Source organism: Triticum urartu, chromosome 1A (assembly GCF_056163025.1).
Source record: "Triticum urartu cultivar PI428250 chromosome 1A, HENAU_Tu73, whole genome shotgun sequence".
NCBI lineage: Eukaryota > Viridiplantae > Streptophyta > Magnoliopsida > Poales > Poaceae > Triticum > Triticum urartu.
This window is the reverse complement of record NC_141873.1, coordinates 51,158,995-51,180,873: the sequence shown is the minus strand read 5'-3', so window position 1 is coordinate 51,180,873 and position 21,879 is coordinate 51,158,995. Positions and strand designations below refer to the sequence as shown.

At 43.7% G+C, this 21,879-nt stretch overlaps 2 protein-coding genes and 1 pseudogene across 2 annotated transcripts; 2 read left to right on the top strand and 1 right to left on the bottom strand.

Moving 5' to 3' along the window:
• Positions 1–4,049: 4,049 nt before the first annotated feature.
• LOC147989922 (uncharacterized) lies at positions 4,050–5,769 on the top strand. Its single transcript, XM_087518992.1, has 2 exons — positions 4,050–5,632; positions 5,745–5,769. The coding sequence occupies exons 1-2, from the start codon at positions 4,050–4,052 to the stop codon at positions 5,767–5,769; spliced, it is 1,608 nt and encodes a 535-aa protein (XP_087375118.1).
• Positions 5,770–10,837: 5,068 nt separating this feature from the next.
• On the top strand, positions 10,838–12,054 carry LOC147989921 (uncharacterized). The gene is made up of 3 exons (XM_087518961.1): positions 10,838–10,894; positions 11,033–11,182; positions 11,485–12,054. Exons 1-3 carry the CDS (start codon positions 10,838–10,840, stop codon positions 12,052–12,054), a joined length of 777 nt encoding a protein of 258 aa, XP_087375087.1.
• A 1,432-nt stretch (positions 12,055–13,486) lies between these two features.
• On the bottom strand, positions 13,487–17,172 carry LOC147989920 (uncharacterized; annotated as a pseudogene).
• Positions 17,173–21,879: the final 4,707 nt, after the last annotated feature.

Sequence of the window (21,879 nt, the reverse complement as noted above, 5' to 3'; positions counted from 1 at the left end):
GGAAAGGAGCAAGGGAGGTGGCGCCCCCCCCCCCCAAGCCCAATCTGAATTGGGAGGGGGGACGCCCCCCCCCCCTTTCCTTCCTCCCTCCTTCCTCTTCCTTCCCTCTCCTACTTCAAGTTGGAAAAGGGGGAATCCTACTCCGGTGGGAGTAGGACTCCCCTTGGCGCGCCTCTCCCTGGCCGGCCGCCTCCTCCCCCTTCCTCCTTTATATACGAGGGCAAGGGGCACCCCATAGACACAACAATTGATCATTGATCTCTTAGTCGTGTGCGGTGCCCCCTCCACCATAATCCACCTCGATCATATCGTAGCGGTGCCTAGGCGAAGCCCTGCGTCGGTAGCGTCATCATCACCATCACCACGCCGTCGTGCTGATGAACTCTCCTGTGAAGCTTTGCTAGATCGGAGTTCGCAGGACGTCATCGAGTTGAACGTGTGCAGAACTCGGAGGTGCCATACGTTCGGTACTTGGATCGGTCGGATAGTGAAGACGTACGACTACATCAACCGCGTTGTGCTAACGCTTCTACATTCGGTCTACGATGGTACGTAGACACACTCTCCCCTCTCGTTGCTATGCATCACCATGATCATGTGTGTGCGTAGGAATTTTTTTGAAATTACTATGTTCCCCAACAGGTTTCATGTTTCAGGTGTGCCTCTGGGTACTGAGCACTCAACTCAGCCAATACTAGAGCTCTGTCCAACCTACACCTTGTGTAGCTGCCGCCCGTGACTTTCTTTTCAAACGTCCAGAAATTGCCCTCATAGCCCAAGTCCATCAGCATGCAAACATCCACAGCGTCACGAAACCCCTGAATCTGCGCATTACTGTGTTCACCTATGCCCTCATGTTCTTCTGGACGTAAAACTTCATTAAAATCGCCTATGCACACCCACGGTAGGTCACTTGAACTTACTATTCCCTTCATGGTGTCCCACGTCTGATGTCTCAAGTGTGTTCGGGCCTCCCGTAGAAACAAGATGCACGCCACTTGTCATGACCCGGATCATTGATAGAGCAGTCAATATGATACACTGAATACCCCAAGATCTCAACTTTATTGGATTGTTCCAAAAGATACCAAGGCCGCCACTCCATCCATTGCTACTAACTGCAAAGGAATTATCAAAGCCCAAAGTGCTTGCTAAATTTTCTACCCGAACTCTATCTAGCTAAGTTTAGATAATACAAAGTAGGGTAGGGACAAATTTGTTCGCTAGTTCACGAAGTTATCGAACTGTCGCGGCTTTGCCACACCGCGATAGTTCCAACTTAAGATACTCATTGTGCCCGGCAGTACTCCTCTCGGGAGTCTGCCGATGTTGCTTCCGAACTGCTGCCCAACTGCTTGATCATGCTCCGATTCTGATTCACCTGTTCGGTCGCCGGTTCCATCCGAGCTCGCTTAGGGTCTTGCTTTGGGGGCGGGCTCAATGGCATCTGTGGAGAGGGTAAAGCAAGTAACTCAGCCCCCTTTGCAGTCGTCTTATATCCCTTTTGTATGTTGGCTATTGTATCTGAGACTTGCGTGCGTTTTCTGTTGCCTTCCGCATCAGCCATGTGTTCATACGTATCAGGATTGTTCCGCGTCTGCTGTCCCATGCCCTTGGCTTTCCCTTTGTTGCCGTTTCTTGCACCCCCAGGTCCTGTCCCTGCGCCCCTAAACCAGTCCGCCTTGAGACTCTTGAACACCAGAGCTGATGGTGGATGCACACCATCTCCATGTTCCTTATACAGGTGCCCCAGCCTCCCACAAAAAGCACACCAGTTTGGGAGGCGCTCATACTTCACACGGAAGATCATTCTCTTTTCCCCCACCTTCAGAGACACTGCATTCTTCAGGGGTTTGCCCACATCAACCTTGACCTGCACCCGGTAGAAGTTGCCTTCAAAATCATGCGAGGCTGGTTCGGCGTATACAAAATCACCCATCTTTGCAGCAAGCGATGGGATCTAGGATACATAGCCCTCTGGAAAGTCATGAATCTGAGCACAAATTTCCAGCCGATCTAGCTTGATAGATGACGGCTTTGAGAAGCCATCATATGGAAGTAAACGTTGCTGGACATTGGCGATGCCACACATGTGAGCGGGTCGTCTGCCAGCAAATGTTATACTCCCTCCGTTCTTTGTGTACTTCCAACTTTGTTGGAAAGTCAAATTTTTAATATTTAATCGTATTTTATATAATAATAGACCAACATTATGCCATGAAATTAGTAGAGTTAGATTCATGATCAAATATATTTTTGAAATATACATGTTTCGTTTCACAAGTATTAATATATTTTTGCACAAACTCGGTCAATCTTTGAGATAGTTTGACCTTTCAACAAAGTTGGAAGTACACTCTCTCAAGAACGGAGGGAGTATGTGTTGTTTCTCAAAATCCCCTAAAAAGAAGTGTTTTTCCTCAGGGAAAAAACCCGAAATGTTAGCGATGTTAGAGAATCTCCAACTAAATCTCTTACTCTCCCTCTTGGTCGAGGATAACACACCCCGGATCAAAAACTGCCACTCAACCAGACCCCTCAAAATGAGTTCAAATGTCCGGGTTATATGAGGCGGTCCGAACACGTCCGAGCGTGTCCGGCCCACTCCAACCACACATGAAACCCCACCCATCCTCATTCGGACCAAGCCCTAGTCTCACTCTCGACCGCTCTGCTCCCTCCCTGTCATCTCCCCTTCCATCCCCTCCACTCCGGCCTCGTCCAGTCCCCATCGTCCCGCGGCACCATCGCCGGCTTTGACAGTGGATACGGATCTGAAGCCGACCCCATCGAGTAGGATGCTCTCGCGGTGGAGGATTCGAGCTCCACGCCACACTCCACCGGCCGAGGGTGGACAATGGCAGCTCTTCGAGCACCACGGGCCAGCAAGGTGAGTGTAGCGTGGCCCAAGGCGGCCTGCGCCATCCTTACCAGACTCGTTCAACTCCGGTCTAAATCACGGGCATCGTTGGGTGCTTTTGCCACATGCTTCAACCCGCAGTGGCTCCTAGAGTCCAAGGCGTGTGAGCTCGCCACGCCAGGAAAACTATTCGTCAAGAGGAGTCGCTCATCTGTCAATTCGACCCTTCACTGACGCAATCACCATTCTCATCTACAGTAGCCACCACCATCTCCATAATAGTCTCCATCTCTATAGTCCCCATCTTCATAGCCATGATACTTGTAATTGAGAGAACACCGAAATCTGTGGGCATTGTAAGACTATAATCATTCATTCCCAAGTATACCAAATTGTACAATCTCTTGTGTTTGCGATTGATGTACGATAGAGTAGTCCACTCGTGTTAAGGGTTGATTCTTAGCCTGACAGCCCCATGTATGCGTGCTAAGGGATTGCTCGTTTATTTTAACATTAGTGTTATTTGATGTGTTACACAATGGTTTTTGTCTCTTGCCTCTACCTCGTTCTAAGGCCACGCGGGTACCCAAGATACAGAAGATCAATCAAGAAGAGGTTAAGTGCAGGAGGGAGTAGAACGCTATGCTAAAAGTCGGTGATAGTAAGGTTAGTACAAAGCAGAACATGTTATCTGTGTTTGCATAAGGTGCAATCATTAAACGCCCAATGCGTTAGCCTGGTTAATTACATAATAACTAAGGTAACCCTATGAGATGGTAAGGCTTAATTGTACAACAGAACCTTGATGCGGTGGCAATTAATTGTGGGGTTATTTGGACACATCTCCAACAAATAAGACATCGACAACCAATAGGTAATAGTGTTTACTAGTGCCATGTTAATTAATTATCTTGATAGGATCTCGAGCGCGAGTACATGGTGTTAGAATTATTGAGATTAAGACCATCTTTTATATCCAATAATTTCTAGGAAAATCCCATAGGCCCATGTGGCACGTTCATGCATGACAAGAAAGAAGCTAAATATTTGCGCTAATGGAAAATGAAACCGAATGGTGGTGAATGGTGACATTCATCTCCTCATTGATGGCATAAATATTTTGGTTTCGGTTTCATTTCTTCATTAGTACATTGGTTTCTTCATACCATGTGTGCTAGCATATTTTGTCATGCAAGAACTTGAAACGATTTGCCTACTAATGGGAGATGAAACTGACCACTTCATAGGATTTTTAGTGCGTCTGTTTCTCCTCTCCTTAGTGAGAATTAGTGCGTCCATTTCAGTTTCATCTCGTTACTCCTATAAGAGGTCGCTCCTCTTCCCAACGAGACACAACTCTTCGCATTGTTCCAGAGCATTGCACCGCCTACCTCTTTCCCATCTCGCTTCCTGGCGTGCACCAGAGAGTGAGACAGCAGGCCTCCAAAACCCCGCCTCTTGTGATCCGGTACGGGAGAGGGGCGATCAGATTTTTGGGGAGCGTCCTTATGCGACTGCTGGAGTCTTGTTCATCGTGGCTGCGAACGGCGACATCACTGACAACGAGTTCCCCAATGACGACTTCTTCCCCTACGTCAAGGACCTCTTCAGCGACATGACGATCGGGACATCTGCACCTTCTGCTACCGCGTCGTATGCCATCTTATCCTCACTGTTAGGGCTAGCATTTGGTTTATTGCTAATAGCAATTGACATGGATATGATGCATTTTGCTTATGAATTTGATTGCATGAATGGTCTTAACGAATTGTTGCTAGTTTCTAGTTTCATCAATATATTGCTATTCATTTTTTATTCATTATTTTTCCGGATTAAACTAAACGGGAAAATGCCTAATTATTCAACAATCCAAAAACCTGAAATATGTAGGCAATTTTCTCCTATTGCTTTTGCTGCAACTCTTAAGCCCGCACCATTTGAGGGCGTGAACTATAAGAGGTGGCGTGCGAGGGCAGTTCTTTGGCTTACCACCATGAACTGTTTTCACGCCTCTAAAGGCAAGCCAGAGGAAGAGCTGACTGCTGAGCAAGAGCAAGCTTTCCAGGCTATAGACACCCTCTTCAGAGGTGCTGTCTTGAGTGTTCTTGGCGACAATATTGTCGATCCATTCATGACCATCATGGTCGGTAAAGATATGTGGGATGCGCTCGAAGCCAAGCTTGGAGTCGTGGATGCAGGAAGTGAGTTGTATATCATGGAACGGTACCATGACTACAAGATGACTAATGACCGCTCCGTTGTTGAGCAGGCTCATGAGATTCAGTCACTCACTAAAGAACTTGAGCATCTCAATTGTGTGTTACCGGACGTCGGAGGCATCATTGCCAAGCTTCCTCCTTCATGGAGGAATTTTGCTACCTCTCTGAAGCATAAGAGGCAAGAGTTTACCATTGTCAATCTAATTGGCACTCTTGATGTAGAAGAGAAGGCGAGGGCAAAAGACACACGTGCTCGTTTCCATGAGGGGAATTCTAGTGCCAATTTGGTACAAAAGAGAAATTTCCAAACCCACAAACCCAAGAACAAAAACTATCCGGGAAAAGGAAAATTTGATGGCAAGTACAAAGCCCCACAACCTGTCAATTTCAAGAAGAAGAAGGATACTTATAAGAAGAAAGGAAAGTGCCATGTATGTGGCAGTGAAGAACATTGGGCTTCATCCTGCAAGGACCGCTGGGACATGCGTCAGAATGAGAACAATAGCAAGACCGCTAATGTTGTTATTGGCGATGTTGACATGAAAGATGTCGGGTATGGTAAATTTCCTACCATTCTTTCAGTATGTCATTCTCCAGATTGGTGGATTGACACCGATGCCAATGTACATGTGTGTTCTGACATAAACATGTTTTCTTCTTATCAGGTCGCAAGAACTACACCCGTGCTGATGGGAAATGGGACACATGCTTCTGTTCATGGTGTTGGTATGGTCGATCTGAAGTTTACTTCGGAAAAGATCGTGCGACTGAAGAACATGCATCATGTCCCTGCTATAAATAAAAATCTCGTCAGCGGTTCTCGTTTGTGTCGAGATGGTTATAAATTGGTATTTGAGTCCAATAGGGTTGTAGTATCTAAGTGTGGATAATTTGTTGGGAAAGGCTATGAGAGCGGAGGCTTGTTCCATTTATCTTTGTCAGACTTTTGCACTAAAGTTATTAATCATGTTTGCAGTGAAACCGAATCAAATGTTTGGCATTCACGACTTTGTCATATTAATTTTGGTGTCATGACACGGCTAGCAAATTTGAGTTTAATCCCGAAATTTACAATTGTCAAAGGTTCTAAGTTCCAAGTCTGTGTGCAAGCAAAGCAACCTCGCAAGTCTCATACGACTGTTGAGGCGAGGAATTTGGCACCACATGAACTCATACATTCGGATCTTTGCTAGATGAATAGTGTGTTGACAAAAGGTGGAAAAAGATACTTCATGACTAATCGATGACTCTACTAGATATTGCATGATATATTTGTTGAAAACAAAAGATGAGGCTTTGCACTACTTTAAAATCTATAAAGCTGAATCAGAGAATCAACTCGATTGAAAAATCAAAAGGCTTAGGTCGGATCGCGGTGGAGAGTATTTTTCCAACGAGTTCAATTTTTTTTGTGAGGAACATGGTATAATACATGAGAGGATGCCTCCCTATTCCCCCCAGTCAAACGGGGTTGCCGAACAAAAGAACCGAACTCTAACTGATTTGGTTAATGCCATGTTAGATACAGCGGGACTTTCCAAGGAATGGTGGGGGAGGCTTTGATGACTGCAAGTCGTGTCCTAAATAGAGTTCCTGCAAAGAATAAAGAGATTGCTCTGTTTTAAGAATGGGAAAGGAAAAGGCTTAAACTTTCCTACTTACGAACTTGGGGTTGTTTGGCGAAGGTGAATGTACCAATTACCAAGAAGCGTAAGCTTGGGCCAAAAACAATTGATTGCATTTTCCTGGGTTATGCTTTCCATAGCATTGGCTATAGATTTCTAGTGGTGAAATCTGAGGTACTTGACATGAATGTTGGTACAATCATGGAGTCGAATGATGTGACTTTCTTTGAGGATATTTTTCCTATAAAGGATATGCCTAGCTCATCTAGTCAGAGGTCAGAGACAACTCCTAGACCTACTGTTCCATTGGAACATTCCGAGAAGAAACACACAGATATTCCTGAGGAGGATGACAATGAAGCTCCTAGAAGGAGCAAGAGACAAAGGACCACAAAGTCATTTGGTGAAGATTTCATTGTGTACCTCATGAATGATACTCCCACTTCTATTTCAGAAGCTTATGCATCTTCTGATGTTGACTACTGGAAAGAAGCTGTGCGTAGTGAGATTGATTCTATCATGGCTAATGGGACATGGGAGATCACTGATCGTCCTTATGGGTGTAAACCTGTAGGGTGTAAGTGGGTGTTTAAGAAAAAGCTTAGGCCCGATGGTACAATTGAAAAGTACAAGGCATGACTTGTTGCCAAGGGCTATACCCAAAAAGAAGGTGAAGATTTCTTTGATACTTATGCGCCTGTGGCCAGATTGACCACCATTCGAGTACTACTCTCATTGGCCACCTCACACAATCTACTCGCTCATCAAATGGACGTTAAGACAGCTTTCCTAAATGAAGAGTTGGAGGAGGAAATTTACATGGAACAACCCGATGGTTTTGTAGTAGATGGTCGGGAAGGAAAAGTGTGTAAATTGTTGAAATCTTTGTATGGTTTGAGATAAGAACCTAAGCAGTGGCATGAGAAGTTCGAAAGAACTTTGACATCTATGGGCTTTGTTGCAAACAAAGCCGACAAGTGTGTGTACTATCGCCATGGTGGGGTGAGGGAGTTATATTATGTTTGTATGTTGATGGCATACTTATATTTGGAACAAATCTCAAGGTTATTCAGGAAGTGAAAGATTTTCTGAATCAAAACTTTGAGATGAAAGACCTTGGAGTAGCTGATGTTATCTTGAACATCAAGCTTTTAAGAGGTGGTGATGGTGGGATCACTCTCTTGCAGTCTCACTATGTAGAGAAGATTCTGGATCGCTTTGGATATTCAGATTGCAAACCTTCTCCGACACCTTATGATCCGAGTGTTTTGATTCGGAAGAACGAAGGAGAAACAAAGGATCAATTGAGATATTCTCAAATCATTGGCTCGCTTATGTATTTAGCTAGTGCTACGAGGCTGACATCTCGTTTTCTGTGAGTACACTAAGCCGGTTCGTTTCAAACCCGGGAGATGTTCATTGACATGCACTTGAGAGAATAATGCACTATCTAAGAGGTACTGCGAGTTATGGACTTCACTATACCGGGTATCCAAGAGTACTTGAAGGTTATAGTGATGCGAATTGGATATCTGATGCTGATGAGCTTAAAGCCACAAGTGGTTATGTGTTTACACTTGGTGGTGCAGCTGTTTCCTGGAAGTCTTGCAAGCATACCATCTTAACAAGGTCAACAATGGAAGCAGAACTCACAGCGTTAGACACAGCAACAGTTGAAGCAGAATGGCTTCGAGAACTTTTGATGGACTTGCCGGTGGCTGAAAAACCAATGCCAGCTATTCTAATGAACTGTGATAATCAAGCTATGATCGTCAAGGTAAATAGTTCTAAAGATAATAAGAAGTCATCAAGACATGTGAGAAGGAGACTCAAATCTGTCAGGTTCATGAGAAACTCTGGAGTTATAGCATTAGACTATATAAACACATCGAAGAATCTGGCAGACCCCTTCACAAAGGGTTTATCACGAAATGTGACAGACAATGCATCGAAGGAGATGGGATTGAGACCCACTATATAAGTTGTTCATGGTGGCAACCCATTCTTTGTGATCGGAGATCCCATGAATTAGAATTGGCGAGACAAGCTTTTGGATAACTGAGAGGAGAATATTTATTTTATAAAGATCTACTCCATTATGATGCAGTTCTCTCCTTATCTGTATGGCAGGCTGATATTTATCTTAATGTGTTCTGAATGGCTTGGGTAGCCAAAGATGTTGTCCTACAGAACATCTTGAAAGAACACACCTATATGAGTTAGGCTGTTAAACGTCGTAGTCTGTGAGAGTTGGGTGCTCTCTAATAAACTCATGAAGAGGCCTCGGAGTATGACGTATATGCTCCTACCCGCGGGAAAGTTTTTCAGCGGTCTAGTATCAGTCAAGTATTTTACGTGAAACTTGTTTGCACAAAACTCGCAGTTCAAGGCACAGTCCACTGTTCAAGTTGTGAACGAGTGTAGCGTGGAGTTCTAGGTGGAAGTTCCAACTTAATAGTCTCCATCGAAATACCGGTATATAAACAATGTTTCAGAACCTTATGCAAACTTGATGTGCCTCTGGGATCTGGTGGGGGATTGTTAGAATTATTGAGATTAAGACCATCTTTTATATCCAATAATTTCTAGGAAAATCCCATAGGCCCATGTGGCACGTTCATGCATGACAAGAAAGAAGCTAAAATATTTGCGCTAATGGAAAATGAAACCGAATGGTGGTGAATGGTGACATTCATCTCCTCATTGATGGCATCAATATTTTGGTTTCGGTTTCATTTCTTCATTAGTACATTGGTTTCTTCATACCGTGCATGCTAGCATATTTTGTCATGCAAGAACTTGAAACGATTTGCCTACTAATGGAAGACGAAACTGACCACTTAATAGGATTTTTAGTGCGTCTGTTTCTCCTCTCCTTAGTGAGAATTAGTGCGTCCATTTCAGTTTCATCTCGTTACTTCTATAAGAGGTCGCTCCTCTTCCCAACGAGACACAACTCTTCGCATTGTTCCAGAGCATTACACCGCCTACCTCTTTCCCATCTCGCTTCCTGGCGTGCACCAGAGAGTGAGACAGCAGGCCTCCGAAACCCCGCCTTTTGTGATACGGTACGGGAGAGGGGCGATCAGGTTTTTGGGAAGCGTCCTTACGCGAATGCTGGAGTCTTGTTCATCGTGGCTGCGAACGGCGACATCACTGACGACAAGTTCCCCAACGACGACTTCTTCCCTGACGTCAAGGACCTCTTCAGCGACATGACGATCGGGACATCTGCACCTTCTGCTACTGCGCCGTATGCCATCTTATCCTCACTGTTAGGGCTAGCATTTGGTTTATTGCTAATAGCAATTGACATGGATATGATGCATTTTGCTTATGAATTTGATTGCATGACTGGTCTCAATGAATTGTTGCTAGTTTCTAGTTTCATAAATATATTGCTATTCATGTTTTATTCATTATTTTTCCGGATTAAACTAAATGGGAAAATGCCTAATTATTCAACACATGGCTCTAGGGTAAACAAAGATGGCAAATATATAATGTAGAAGACGACTATAGGTCCTCCTGACTGTTTATATGCTGCCCATCGTCAGCGGCCAAGACGTGTCATGAAGTCATCATTGTACCCGCGCATGTCGCACCCCAGGATGGACCTATCCTGCACTCAGAGTGGCTATCACGAGGACCCTCGGGCTTAGGGGTGGAGATTCGTTCAGACATGGGCCATGGCCCGTCCAGTATTTTGCCCAACTTCTTAATACATATGCTTTATAGTCAGTCACCTCCTTTTTTTTGGAGGTAATAGCACCCCAGGTACCCTAACTTGCACCCAATGTGATGATCTAGTCCCAAAGTTGCAAAACTATACTAACTCATACCCCAACTTGCACCCAATGTGATGTTTTAGTCCCAGGCCAATCAGAGCTCGCCATTTGGCTACCAAGTGGCTGGGCCGGTCAGCGCCTGTAGTTTTGCACAAAACCCCCTGCCGTTTCCCTTATTCAACCCGCACTTACCCCCACCTGAATTAAATCTGTCGGAGGAATCCACTTCACGTCCGCTCGCTGGTCCACTCGTTCCCCATCTGCCCCCTTGCCCCCTCGGCTCCAGCATCAGCTTATCCATGTCGCGCCGCCATACAGCTCACCGCCGCCGTCCAGGTCGCCCCAATGGTATCTTGGAGTGAAGGATCTAGCTCGTCTGACGGCTACTCTGTGACAAGTGAGGTTAGTCTTGGCTATGTCTCTGGCAGTTAGGGATTGAGCAAAAATGGGGAAGGGGTGTATGTTCTTGAGTAGAAAAATTTCAGCCTAGATGGTGCCTGCCTATTTGCTGACAAGAATATGTTGTAAACAATGTTGTAGGCTCCTGCTCCTGCCACCATTTTCTGCTCTGAGTGGACAGGCCTTGCTCCAGATCTTGAAGCTAGATGTGAACACCAGTGTGTGTGTGAGAAGTTTGTGTGCTTTGAATCAGTTGACAGTGGAAGGAGGTATCTTGCTTGTGCACAAAAGGTTAGTAGATCTACCAAACTTGCAATGTGATCTGTATAAGAGTGTGCCATGTAAATGTGGAGGAGTGCATTTTCAGTTAAGAGCATCTAGTTTCTGAACTTAATTGAATCTTTGAGTTAACAACATCTTGTTAGTGAACTTAACTGAATTCAAATGAACTAACTAAACTGAACTGAATTTAAATGAAATAACAGAACTTAACTGAATTAGAATGAAATAGCTGAACTTATCTGAATTTAAATTCAGTTAACTGAACTTAACTGAATTCAAATGAACTAACTGAATTCTATCTTATCTGTTAGGAAATACCTAAATGCAAGTTTGTGGAGTGGATTGACCCTGAATGGCTTGCCACTCTGAAGATGAGTTTAGCCAGGGTTTGGGGCATGTATGATGATGAGAACAAGCTAAGGATCAGTGAGAACTTACATCTTGCTGAAGAAAATCTTAGGGTTGTGAGAGAGAAAGAAAAGATGGACAAAGAATCGAGGTTTTTTAAACTGGATTTTGCTAGGATGGTGGCTGACAAGGAGCAGGCAATTACTGAGTTGGGAAATGCAAGACTTGTTGTTTCTGACCTAAAGCAAGAGCTTGAGAAGAAGAAGCTGTCTGATAAATCTAGCACTAGCATTCATAAGTTTGTGAGGGCTAAGGTAGAGAAAGAGAGGGATGAGATGAAGCAACAGATGGACAGCATGAAGGAACAGATGGACAACATGAAGGAAGAGTTGGACAAAGTTGTGTCACAGAGGGATGACCTGAAGAAGGAGAAGAAGAAACTAGAGTACATGATTGGTGATTTGTTCAGGCACAAGGAGGAGACCAAGAGCAAGATAAGGAGGGTGAAGGAAATCTTAGATGAATTTGAGTAATTCATTGTTTATGTAATGCTGCCTTAAGTAGCAGCTATTAATTGTTTGCACTCTTTTAGTGAACTTGGTTGATTTGTATGCCAGTATCCTGTAAGGCACTGAATTTGTATGACTGCCCAAGTTATGTTGTTGCAAGTTGTATTAGACTGAATTTGCTTCTAGTTAACTAAATTTGTATGACTGCCCCAAGTTGTGTTGTTGCAAGGTGTTATTAGACTGAATTTGCTTTTAGTTAACTGAATTTGTATGACTGACTGAATTTGCAAGGTGTTACTGAAGATTCAGTAAACTGAATGACCAGTTCAGTGAAGATTCAGTTACATGCAAGTTTAGTTAACTCAATTTGTCCCTTTTTGTTTGCATCTCCAGTATGCTCAATTCTAGTTAACATGGATTATGAGTCTAACTGAATTCTAGTTAACTGTATCAATTAACTATACAGTGAACTGTATTTGTTTCAGTTAACAGGTCTTTATCTGAAGACAAGTTAGTTAAATGTATTTGTTTCAGTTAACATGAGGTTAACTGAACTCTAGCACAAATGTGCAGAATTGGAACTAAACAGAGAATAAGTAGTATAGATTTAGTACATTGCAGTAAGAGTTAACTGACACATACATAGATAGAACACTGACTCATATATAGATAAAACTCTGACTCATACATATATAAACCTCACTCACTCACAAACATAGATAAAACACTCACTCATACATAGATAGACTTGCATTGACATGCAGTGACCTGAAACACTCACTCACAAACATAAGAGCTCATTCATCTGGGTAGAGGATCCTACTCCACCTCATCCTAGTCACCTGAAAAGGATGGAGATTAGCCCTCCTCCTTGCCTAGTAGATGATATCATCATCACTGGGATTTGATCCAGGTGGGAATGCCTCCAGGAACTGCTGTACATCCTTGCGGTTGCGTGCTGCAAGGATCCTCTCTGCCAGCTGCCTTCTTTGCAACCTTCTTGCCTCTCTACGCCTAGCTCCACTGGGTACCTCTTCTGCATCTACTACCTCTCCAGGATCCATGTCCTCCTAGTGTTCTCTCTGGCGGCTGGGGGAAGGAGAAGGAGGAGAAGTGAGGGATTTGGCTTTGACTGGTGTTTGTGCCATTGGGTGTGCTTTATATAGGAGTAAGAGGGGTGGGTGGTAGGTAGGCAGAGGTAAATCTGGTAGGTAGGCAGAGGTAGCCCATTATTGTGGGCTAATTTTAGGCAGAAAAATAAAAACAAGCCAATCTAGTTACTGGCTAATATTAGTTAGTGGCTAAATTAAGCTAATTTGTATTTAGTAAGTATGACTGAATTTCTATTCAGTAAGCTTAGCTTAATTTAGCAAATTTGTATTCAGTAAGTATAACTGAATTTGTATTCAGTACACTCATTTTAACTGAACTTGTATTTGTATTCAGTAAACTTAACTTAACTGAATTTGTATTTGTATGCAGTTTGCTTAACTGAATTTGTTGCAGCAACAAATGAAGAGAGCTCAGGCAGTGGGCCATGGACCCTTTGAGGAGGTCTTCTTGCTCTGTCCCTGCTGGCCATGTTAAAAACCATACTAGTTGGTGACTCAGTAGGATCCAACCTAGGATCTGGCCTGTTTGGAAAGATGTTCTGAAAAGAAAGATGTTCAGATAAGCTCATTTCAGGGAGTTTATGCATTAGAGCCAACTGTGCAAAATGAGATGCAACAGAAGCATACCTGAAGAAATGTTGGATCATCATAGTTATCATCAACAAGCTCTACTCCTTCTGCAATTAGTGCTTCCTGCCACCTGTAGTGCCCTTTCCTGTTGTGGTCAGCTCTGCCACAAATTGAGCAGTGCATTGTCACACCTTTTTTGTTCAGATATCTAACACCATTCCTGCTTCTCTTCTCTTCTGGTGTTTTCTTCCTGTTTTTCTTTGGCCTTCCCAACTGTTTAGTGAAAACTGGTGGATATACTTTATCTCCATTCTGTTTCTCCCAATGTTTTGGATCTCTAAGTGGAACCAGAGTGTATCCATATGCTTTCAGATAATTCTCCACACTGTAGCAGTCATGAACCATTGTCTCTGGGTCAATTCTCTCCTCCCTGCAGCATGCTATACTATGGCCACATGGTACTCCAGAGAGCTGCCATCTCCTGCAATCACAAGTGTGCAAGCACAAGTCAACTGTATAACTAGAGTTACCAGACTAAACTCTGAACAATTGTTGGCCGGCTTCAGAGACATGGCAATTAGCAGCAAATTCAGTGTTCTTGTCTAGTTTCTTCTTGATCTTTGGGCATATTCTCTGCCCTGCCCATTTCTCTATGGCCTCTGTCTGTTTACTCACTAGCCTTTGCATGATCTTGTAAAAGATGTATTCCAGCATCAACACTGGCATCTCTCTGCCCTCCAGAATGTAGCTGTTAAATACTTCAGAGTTATTGTTCAGCAGAATATCACACTTGGGAAAGACACTAAAAAATGATTTACACCATGTCTTTGGATCAAGTCTTTCAGTCCAGTGGAAAGTAGTTGCACTGTGTGCATCCATTTTCTCACAATTTTGGCTCCACTTAACCCTATTTGGTGATCTTGCAATGGCCCACAGATCTTGCTTCAGTTGCTCTCCTTTGTGCTTCTCATTGAAATTCTGATAAATATGCCTAACACAAAACCTATGCTCAGCATCTGGCCAGATTTTTTACGCAGCATTGATCAAACCTTTCTGCTTGTCACTCATAATAGTGAAAGGAGCAGTATTTGTGATGTTAAGGTCATCTCTCAATGTAGTGAGAAACCACTCCCAAGAACTAGTGCACTCTACTTCTACCCAACCCATTGCAATGGGGAAAATGCAGTCATTAGGATCAATACCCACTGCACTAAGCAACACTCCTTTAAACCTATTTTTCATGTGACAGCCATCAATGAAAATAATAGGCCTGCATCCCTTGAGCCAACCTCTTTTGCATGCATCATAAGACCAATATAGAGTTTTCAGACATTTCCTGCCCTGTGGGAAGTCTTTGTCTCTAACAACCTCAGTTGACAGAAGAAATGTAGATCCAGGGTTGGTATTCCTCAATTCATGACCATAGTCCCTAAGCCTACTGAACTGCTCTACTTCATCACCATGGATCTCCTTAAGTGCTGCAGTTCTTGCCCTAGCTAGCTTCCATCTGTTAGGGGTGACATGAAATTCATTGGTGATTTTTCTTGAAAATGTACCTAGTGACATCTTCTGGTCATCTCTGAACTCATTTATGAAATACTTGCACAGGAATTTTGCTGTCAGTGACCTTATCTTCCATTTCTTCTGACACACATGTTCTCCATAGTAAGTTTTGATGACAAAACCCCCTGTCCTATTGTCATTGCCAGCATACAGATACCATGGGCAACCATCTTCACAAACTGCTTCAAGTCTCCTCTTATCATTCTTTATCTTCTTGATCTGCACTTTGTTTCTAACTGAATATGCAGTCAGTGCATGTCTTAGCTCAACCACATCAGCAAATACCATCCCTACTTTAAACACAGGGGAAATCATGTCCACCTTTGCATTGAAAGCTTTAAACTTGTACCTAAGTTCATCTGCTTGCTCAGTTGATAGGTTGAGATCTTCATCCTCAAGCAAGTATTCAGGCTCCACATCATCCTCATCCTGATCAGCTTCTTCATCAACATCAAAGTCAATGTTGTCATCATAAAGATCATCATCACCATCATCTATGTCATAGTCATTGTCACTGAAATCAGAATCTGAAACAACTACATCTTCAATAACTATTTCTCCATCTTCAGTTAGCATGTTGTGCTCAGCACCCTCAATAAGCAAACTCTGTGGGTCTGTTCCAATTGGTGCAATCTCTAACAAGGGATCTTCAGTTAGCAAGTTCTGCTCAGCACCATCAATAAGCAAAATCTCTGGGCCTGTTCCATTTGCTGCAATCTCTGACAAAGGATCTTCTACAAAGACTGAAACTAGGCTATGGGAAGGGGATGCATTTGCTGTTGCAGAACTTGTTGTTGATGTTATGAAAGATAGGGCCAATGTGCACACCAAGTCAGACCTGAAGTTGCTGATGAAATCTATATGGTCAACCATGACTACAAGCATCTTATGCTCAGCACTAGCTCTTATCATATGCTGCACATCCTCGTCACTCCTAATTCTGATCAAACCATCTGAGATTGGTTTATTTGGTTTGCTAAAGTAAATGATGTGCTCACTCAAAGGATATCCCAACCAAACCAAGTGTTGTTCAAGAAATGAATAAGAGAAAGTGCTAGAGTCAACAAAGTCTAGCACCTCAACAGAAGGATTCCGGTACTCCAGGCACCATGCTCAAGTTCCAGTGTAAAAAATGGATTGTCCACATTTTCTCCATTTGCTGCATCACACACTATATTCAAAACAAAGATGCATGAGCTAAAAAACAAATATTCAGTTCACTGAATAACCAAAGATTTAACATACTTGAACAATAGCTTAAGGTTCAGTTAACTGAACCTTTCAGTTAAATACAGTAAGCTAAAAAAAATTCTGATAACTACAGTACTTGACAAAATTCTGATAACTACAGTAACTGCAAATATTCAGTTAACTACAGTAACTGAACATATTCAGTTAACTACAGTAACTGAACATATTCAGTTAACTACAGATAACTGAACATGTTCAACAGCAAAAACTAGTTAAATTTCACAACACGAACAGATGCTTGAGTAGAGTACAGGCTAAAGCAGAACAAAAAGGCAACTACAAAGGCATTAACATCTAATTTGTCCCCCATAAACCCTAGCTATCGTGTCGAACCCAAACCTAATTTCATCGGCCGAAAACCTAGCTCCACTTCGCCATAGATGACCCTACTCTATAAACACAACTAGACGACCCCGCTTCGAGCATAAATGGACGCGATTCGAGCTGCAAACGGCGGGGCGACGAGCTCAGAGGAGCAAAGCAGAGGAGAGGAGAGGGAGGGAGGAAAAGAAAGCAGAGACGTGGGGCCGAGCTCACAGTAATCAGGAGGGAATGCACCCAACGGCCGGACGAGATGAGCATATGCCGGCATCTCCACGCCGCCGGCGAACGGCGGCGACGACGCCTCGGTCAGTGACGTCACCATCACCTCGCCAGGACGTGAGCTCTGTCGCCCCGACAGCGACCAACCTCTCCCTCAGCGAACGGACGTGAACTCGTATCCGACAGATTTAATTCAGGTGGGGGTAAGTGCGGGTTGAATAAGGGAAACGGCAGGGGGTTTTGTGCAAAACTACAGGCGCTGACCGGCCCAGCCACTTGGCAGCCAAATGGCGAGCTCTGATTGGCCTGGGACTAAAACATCACATTGGGTGCAAGTTGGGGTATGAGTTAGTATAGTTTTACAACTTTAGGATTAGATCATCACATTGGATGCAAGTTAGGGTAACTGAGGTGCTATTACTTCTTTTTTTTGCGAGGAAGTCACCCCCTTCACAATCGATCCAAAGCTATCCGGTAGTGTACAAGGAGGCGCAGTACCTAGTAGTCGTGGGCTCGTGGCCGGTGTCTTCCTCCACTCGGAATGAGATGCGACTGCTTCTAGCGGGTGGCCTAGGCACACATCAGGGAGCAGCTGCCGCCCAACGCCCATGATATCTCGTGCAGATCCGTGTTGAACATCTAGGAGTTGGTTGTGACTTGTGACTCTCCGTACGAGCACATGCCAGACCGCAGAGGTCCAGCAGGCAGTCATGAGTAGCGTCATGGTGGGCAATGACCAACCAGCATCCTAGGCAACGTGCCATCAAGCACAGAATCTTCAGTTGCTTGTAATTGCGAGTCTGAACATATGTGATCTTATTTATTTCCCAAAGTTCTGAGTTTGCTATTTCATAGCCTGTTTTCGCTCAACTGTTTTTTACATTCTAAAATCACAGGGACGATCCCTCTCCTTTTTTCTGGAGAGCGAAATCACCAGTCATCTGTTGGGATTACCAACATAGTGTATATATATGTAAGTAAACAACCAACATGTTCACATGCGAAAAACAAAAAAGAGGCATGCTCCGAGCAATGACCGAACCAAATGTGATGCTCATGCAGGCCAAAGACCTTACAAAAATGCAACAACGAAAAACTCGGAAACTAAGGAACTTGGGTAGTTGCAAACTTGATATTTGTGCTCTCTTTTGAGTTGGCTCGCCCAACTTTTTATTCCAAGCTCCGCCACTGCTCAGGCTACCTGGCGACCATGCGTGAACCGTGGGGCGGTTCACGCATCCACCGCAACCTGAAGCCTTCACACAGCCCGTCCATCGAGGTGACCCTTTTCATCAAACAGCACCCCCAGGCACCGCATACTCGTTAGGGAGATTGGTGTCAACCTGAGCAGTCGTCTCTGCCCAGCAAAGCGCCCATCAAGTGTCCCGAGAGAGAGCCCCCTTTTTTGTATCGCTGACAGTGAATCATGGCTTAGCAAAGCTAGGTAAGATAGAGAGGAGGCGAACACGGTAGAGTGGCTTAATAATTTCCCTCTGAAAATTGTTGTTGCCATGAGTTCTGACTGTATCTCTATTCCTAGATAATACATCCACTCTTTACTACTAGAAAGCAAATAAAAGTGTTCTTTATAAAAAAAAAAGTGGCCAAGAGAGTAGAGCAGTTGGGCAAGTGACGTTGGATCTGGACAATTTCTTGTCCACTCCCTCTCCATAGTTTTTTTACGAGTGTCGGTGTCGGCGACTCCCATTTGGCGCGGAGGTTTTGCCCGCAAGCGACCTGGCGCATACCCCCCTCAATGCGCTGGGTGTTCGTATGGGCCGGGCCAATTTCGTTTATTTTTCTTTCAATTTTTTTCCTTCACTTAACTTTTTCTTTTTCTTTTTTCCCTTTTTCTTTTATGTTTATCCGTTTCCTTTTCCTTTTCTTTTTTTCATTTTCCATATTTCATTTTTTATTTTTTACTTTATATTTTTGAACATGTTTCAAATTCATGAACATCTTTTGTAATCATGAACATTTTACAAATACATGAACATTTTTAAATTCATGAACATTGTCTTAAATAGTGAACATTTTTAGAATTTGCGAACATTTTTCTGAATTATTAACATTTATTAAATTCATAATTTGTTTTTGAAAATCATGAACATTTACTAAATTCGTGATCATTTCTCTTAAATTGTAAACTTTTTTGAAATCATGAACATTTTTTAAAATTCATGAACATTTTTTAGAAATTCATGAACATTTTTTGAATTCCCTAACATTCTTTTGAAATCATGAACATTTTGGGTATTCATGAACCATTTTTTAAAATACACAATTTCTTTAATTTAGAACTTTTTGATATCCTTTGTTATTGAAAAAAACAAATAAAAACAGGGGGTGTCCCAGCCAGCACATTTGCCTGCCCAAAAGGGCGCTAAGGTGGGCGGCGGGTGCGCGTGCCTGTTTTCTGGTGCGTGGGTCGCCGAACAGGAGGTCCCGTCAGTGTCTCTATTCCAACACTCGTGCTTCCTGGGCCCTTGTGAAGTCTCCGGTGCTTGACGTTTCTACGCGATGGGCCCAGAAGTTGGGTGGTGACATTGTTGCACTGGTGTTTTGGTGCATTTACCTCCAAAGTGAGTGCGTCTATTTGGCTCCCGAGCTCATCTGCTTCCGAGGTGGACAGTATTTCATAAAAAATATTTAAAAAATCATTTTTTATGAAACATGCTTAGGTGCTTGAGGTCCGTTCTAAATTTCAGCTCATTTGGACATCTGGGTAGCTCTCGGTAAAAAATACAAATTCAAGGTCTTTGAAACAATTTACTGTTCATGTACTGTCTTGATCTAATTTGTTTTTTTTTTTGCTGAAAACTACTTGAGCTGAAATTTGAAGTGGACCTCACACACCAAATCATCTTACATGCAAAAAAAACATAGTTTTTTAATTTTCTTTTCATAGGGTGCAGATGTCTGGGTTCAGAAATGGATATTCGAAGAGAAGTACTCTAATATGTAGGCATTAGCAGCTGGCGCACCACTCAGTAGCTTAGCTACCAGGACAGTAATTAGATATAATGTCATTTTTTACGAGGTAATTAGACTAACTACCTGCGTAACATCAGGAACGAATGAAAAGTAGCATCTTATATACGCAGATATTTCATACACAGGTAAAAAAATCAAGACAATGGAAAAAAATGGGTTGCATTATACAATAGGAAACCACGGAAGATTCTAGAGGTGAGACTTGCAGTAGGAGGTGAGGGTGACTGTATAGTCCTATATATAGACATCTCAAAAACAAACGGAGGCCAAGAGTAGCCTCAAGAATGGCTAGAATCTTGCAGTGCAGCACAATGTAATGTGGTGCATTTGAGATGGACACGGATTATTGTGAATTACCTTTAGCTTTGGTGTTCGAAGTTCAGAGCAGTGTGAAAATTTTGAGCACGTAATAAAACCACTGCATCAGTACAATGTGACGCCTCCGATTTGACCGTAAACTAATCATACACGCAAACGTGTACGATCAAGATCAAGGACTCACGGAAAGATATCACAACACAACTCTATAAATAAAATAATTCATACAAGCATCATATTACAAGCCAGGGGCCTCGAAGGCTCGAATATAAAAGCTCGATCATAGACGAGTCAGCGAAAACAACAATATCTGAGTACAGACATAAGTTAAACAAGTTTACCTTAAAAAGGCTAGTACAAACTGGGATACAGATCGAAAGAGGCGCAGGCCTCCTGCCTGGGATCCTCCTAAACTACTCCTGGTCGTCGTCAGCGGGCTGCACGTAGTAGTAGGCACCCCCCGAGTAGTAGTAGTCGTCGTCGACGGTGGCGTCTGGCTCCTGGATTCCAACGTCTGGTTGCAGCAATCGGATATAGGAAAGGGGAAAAGGGGAAGAAAAGCAATCGTGAGTACTCATCCAAAGTACTCGCAAGCAAGGAGCTACACTACATATGTATGCATTGGTATCAAATGGAATAAGGGTATCATATGTGGACTGAACTGCAGAATGCCGGAATAAGAGGGGGATATCTAGTCCTTTCGAAGACTACACTTCTGGTAACCTCCATCTTGCAGTAGGAGAAGAGAGTAGATGGTAAGTTCACCAAGTATCATCGCATAGCATAATCCTAACAGATGATCCTCTCCTCGTCGCCCTGTGAGAGAGCGACCACCAGTTGTATCTGGCACTTGGAAGGGTGTGTTTTATTAAGTATCCGGTTCTGGTTGTCATAAGGTCAAGGTACAACTCCCAGTTGTCCTGTTACCGAAGATCACGGCTATTCGAATAGATTAACTTTCCTGCAGGGGTGCACCACATCACCCAACACGCTCGATCCCATTTGGCCGGACACACTTTCCTGGTTCATGCCCGGCCTCGGAAGATCAACACGTCACAGCCCTACCTAGGCACAACAGAGAGGTCAGCACGCCGATCTAAATCCTATGGCGCAGGGGTCTGGGCCCATCGCCCATTGCACACCTGCACGTTGCGTACGCGGCCGGAGAGCAGACCTAGCAACCTCCATTACAAAGGAAGTTGCATTACGCGGTCCAACCTGGCGCGCGCCGCTCAGTCGCTGATGTCATGAAGGCTTCGGCTGATACCACGACGTCGAGTGTCCATAACTGTCCCCGCGTAGATGGTTAGTGCGTATAGGCCAGTAGCCAGACTCAGATCAAATACCAAGATCTCGTTAAGCGTGTTATTCTGAAATAACCACGGACGCCGACCAGGGCCAGGCCCACCTCTCTCCTAGGTGGTCTCAACCTGCCATGTCGCTCCGCCACAAAGTAATAGTCGGGGACCTTCGGGAACTCAGGCCCACCACTACCTGG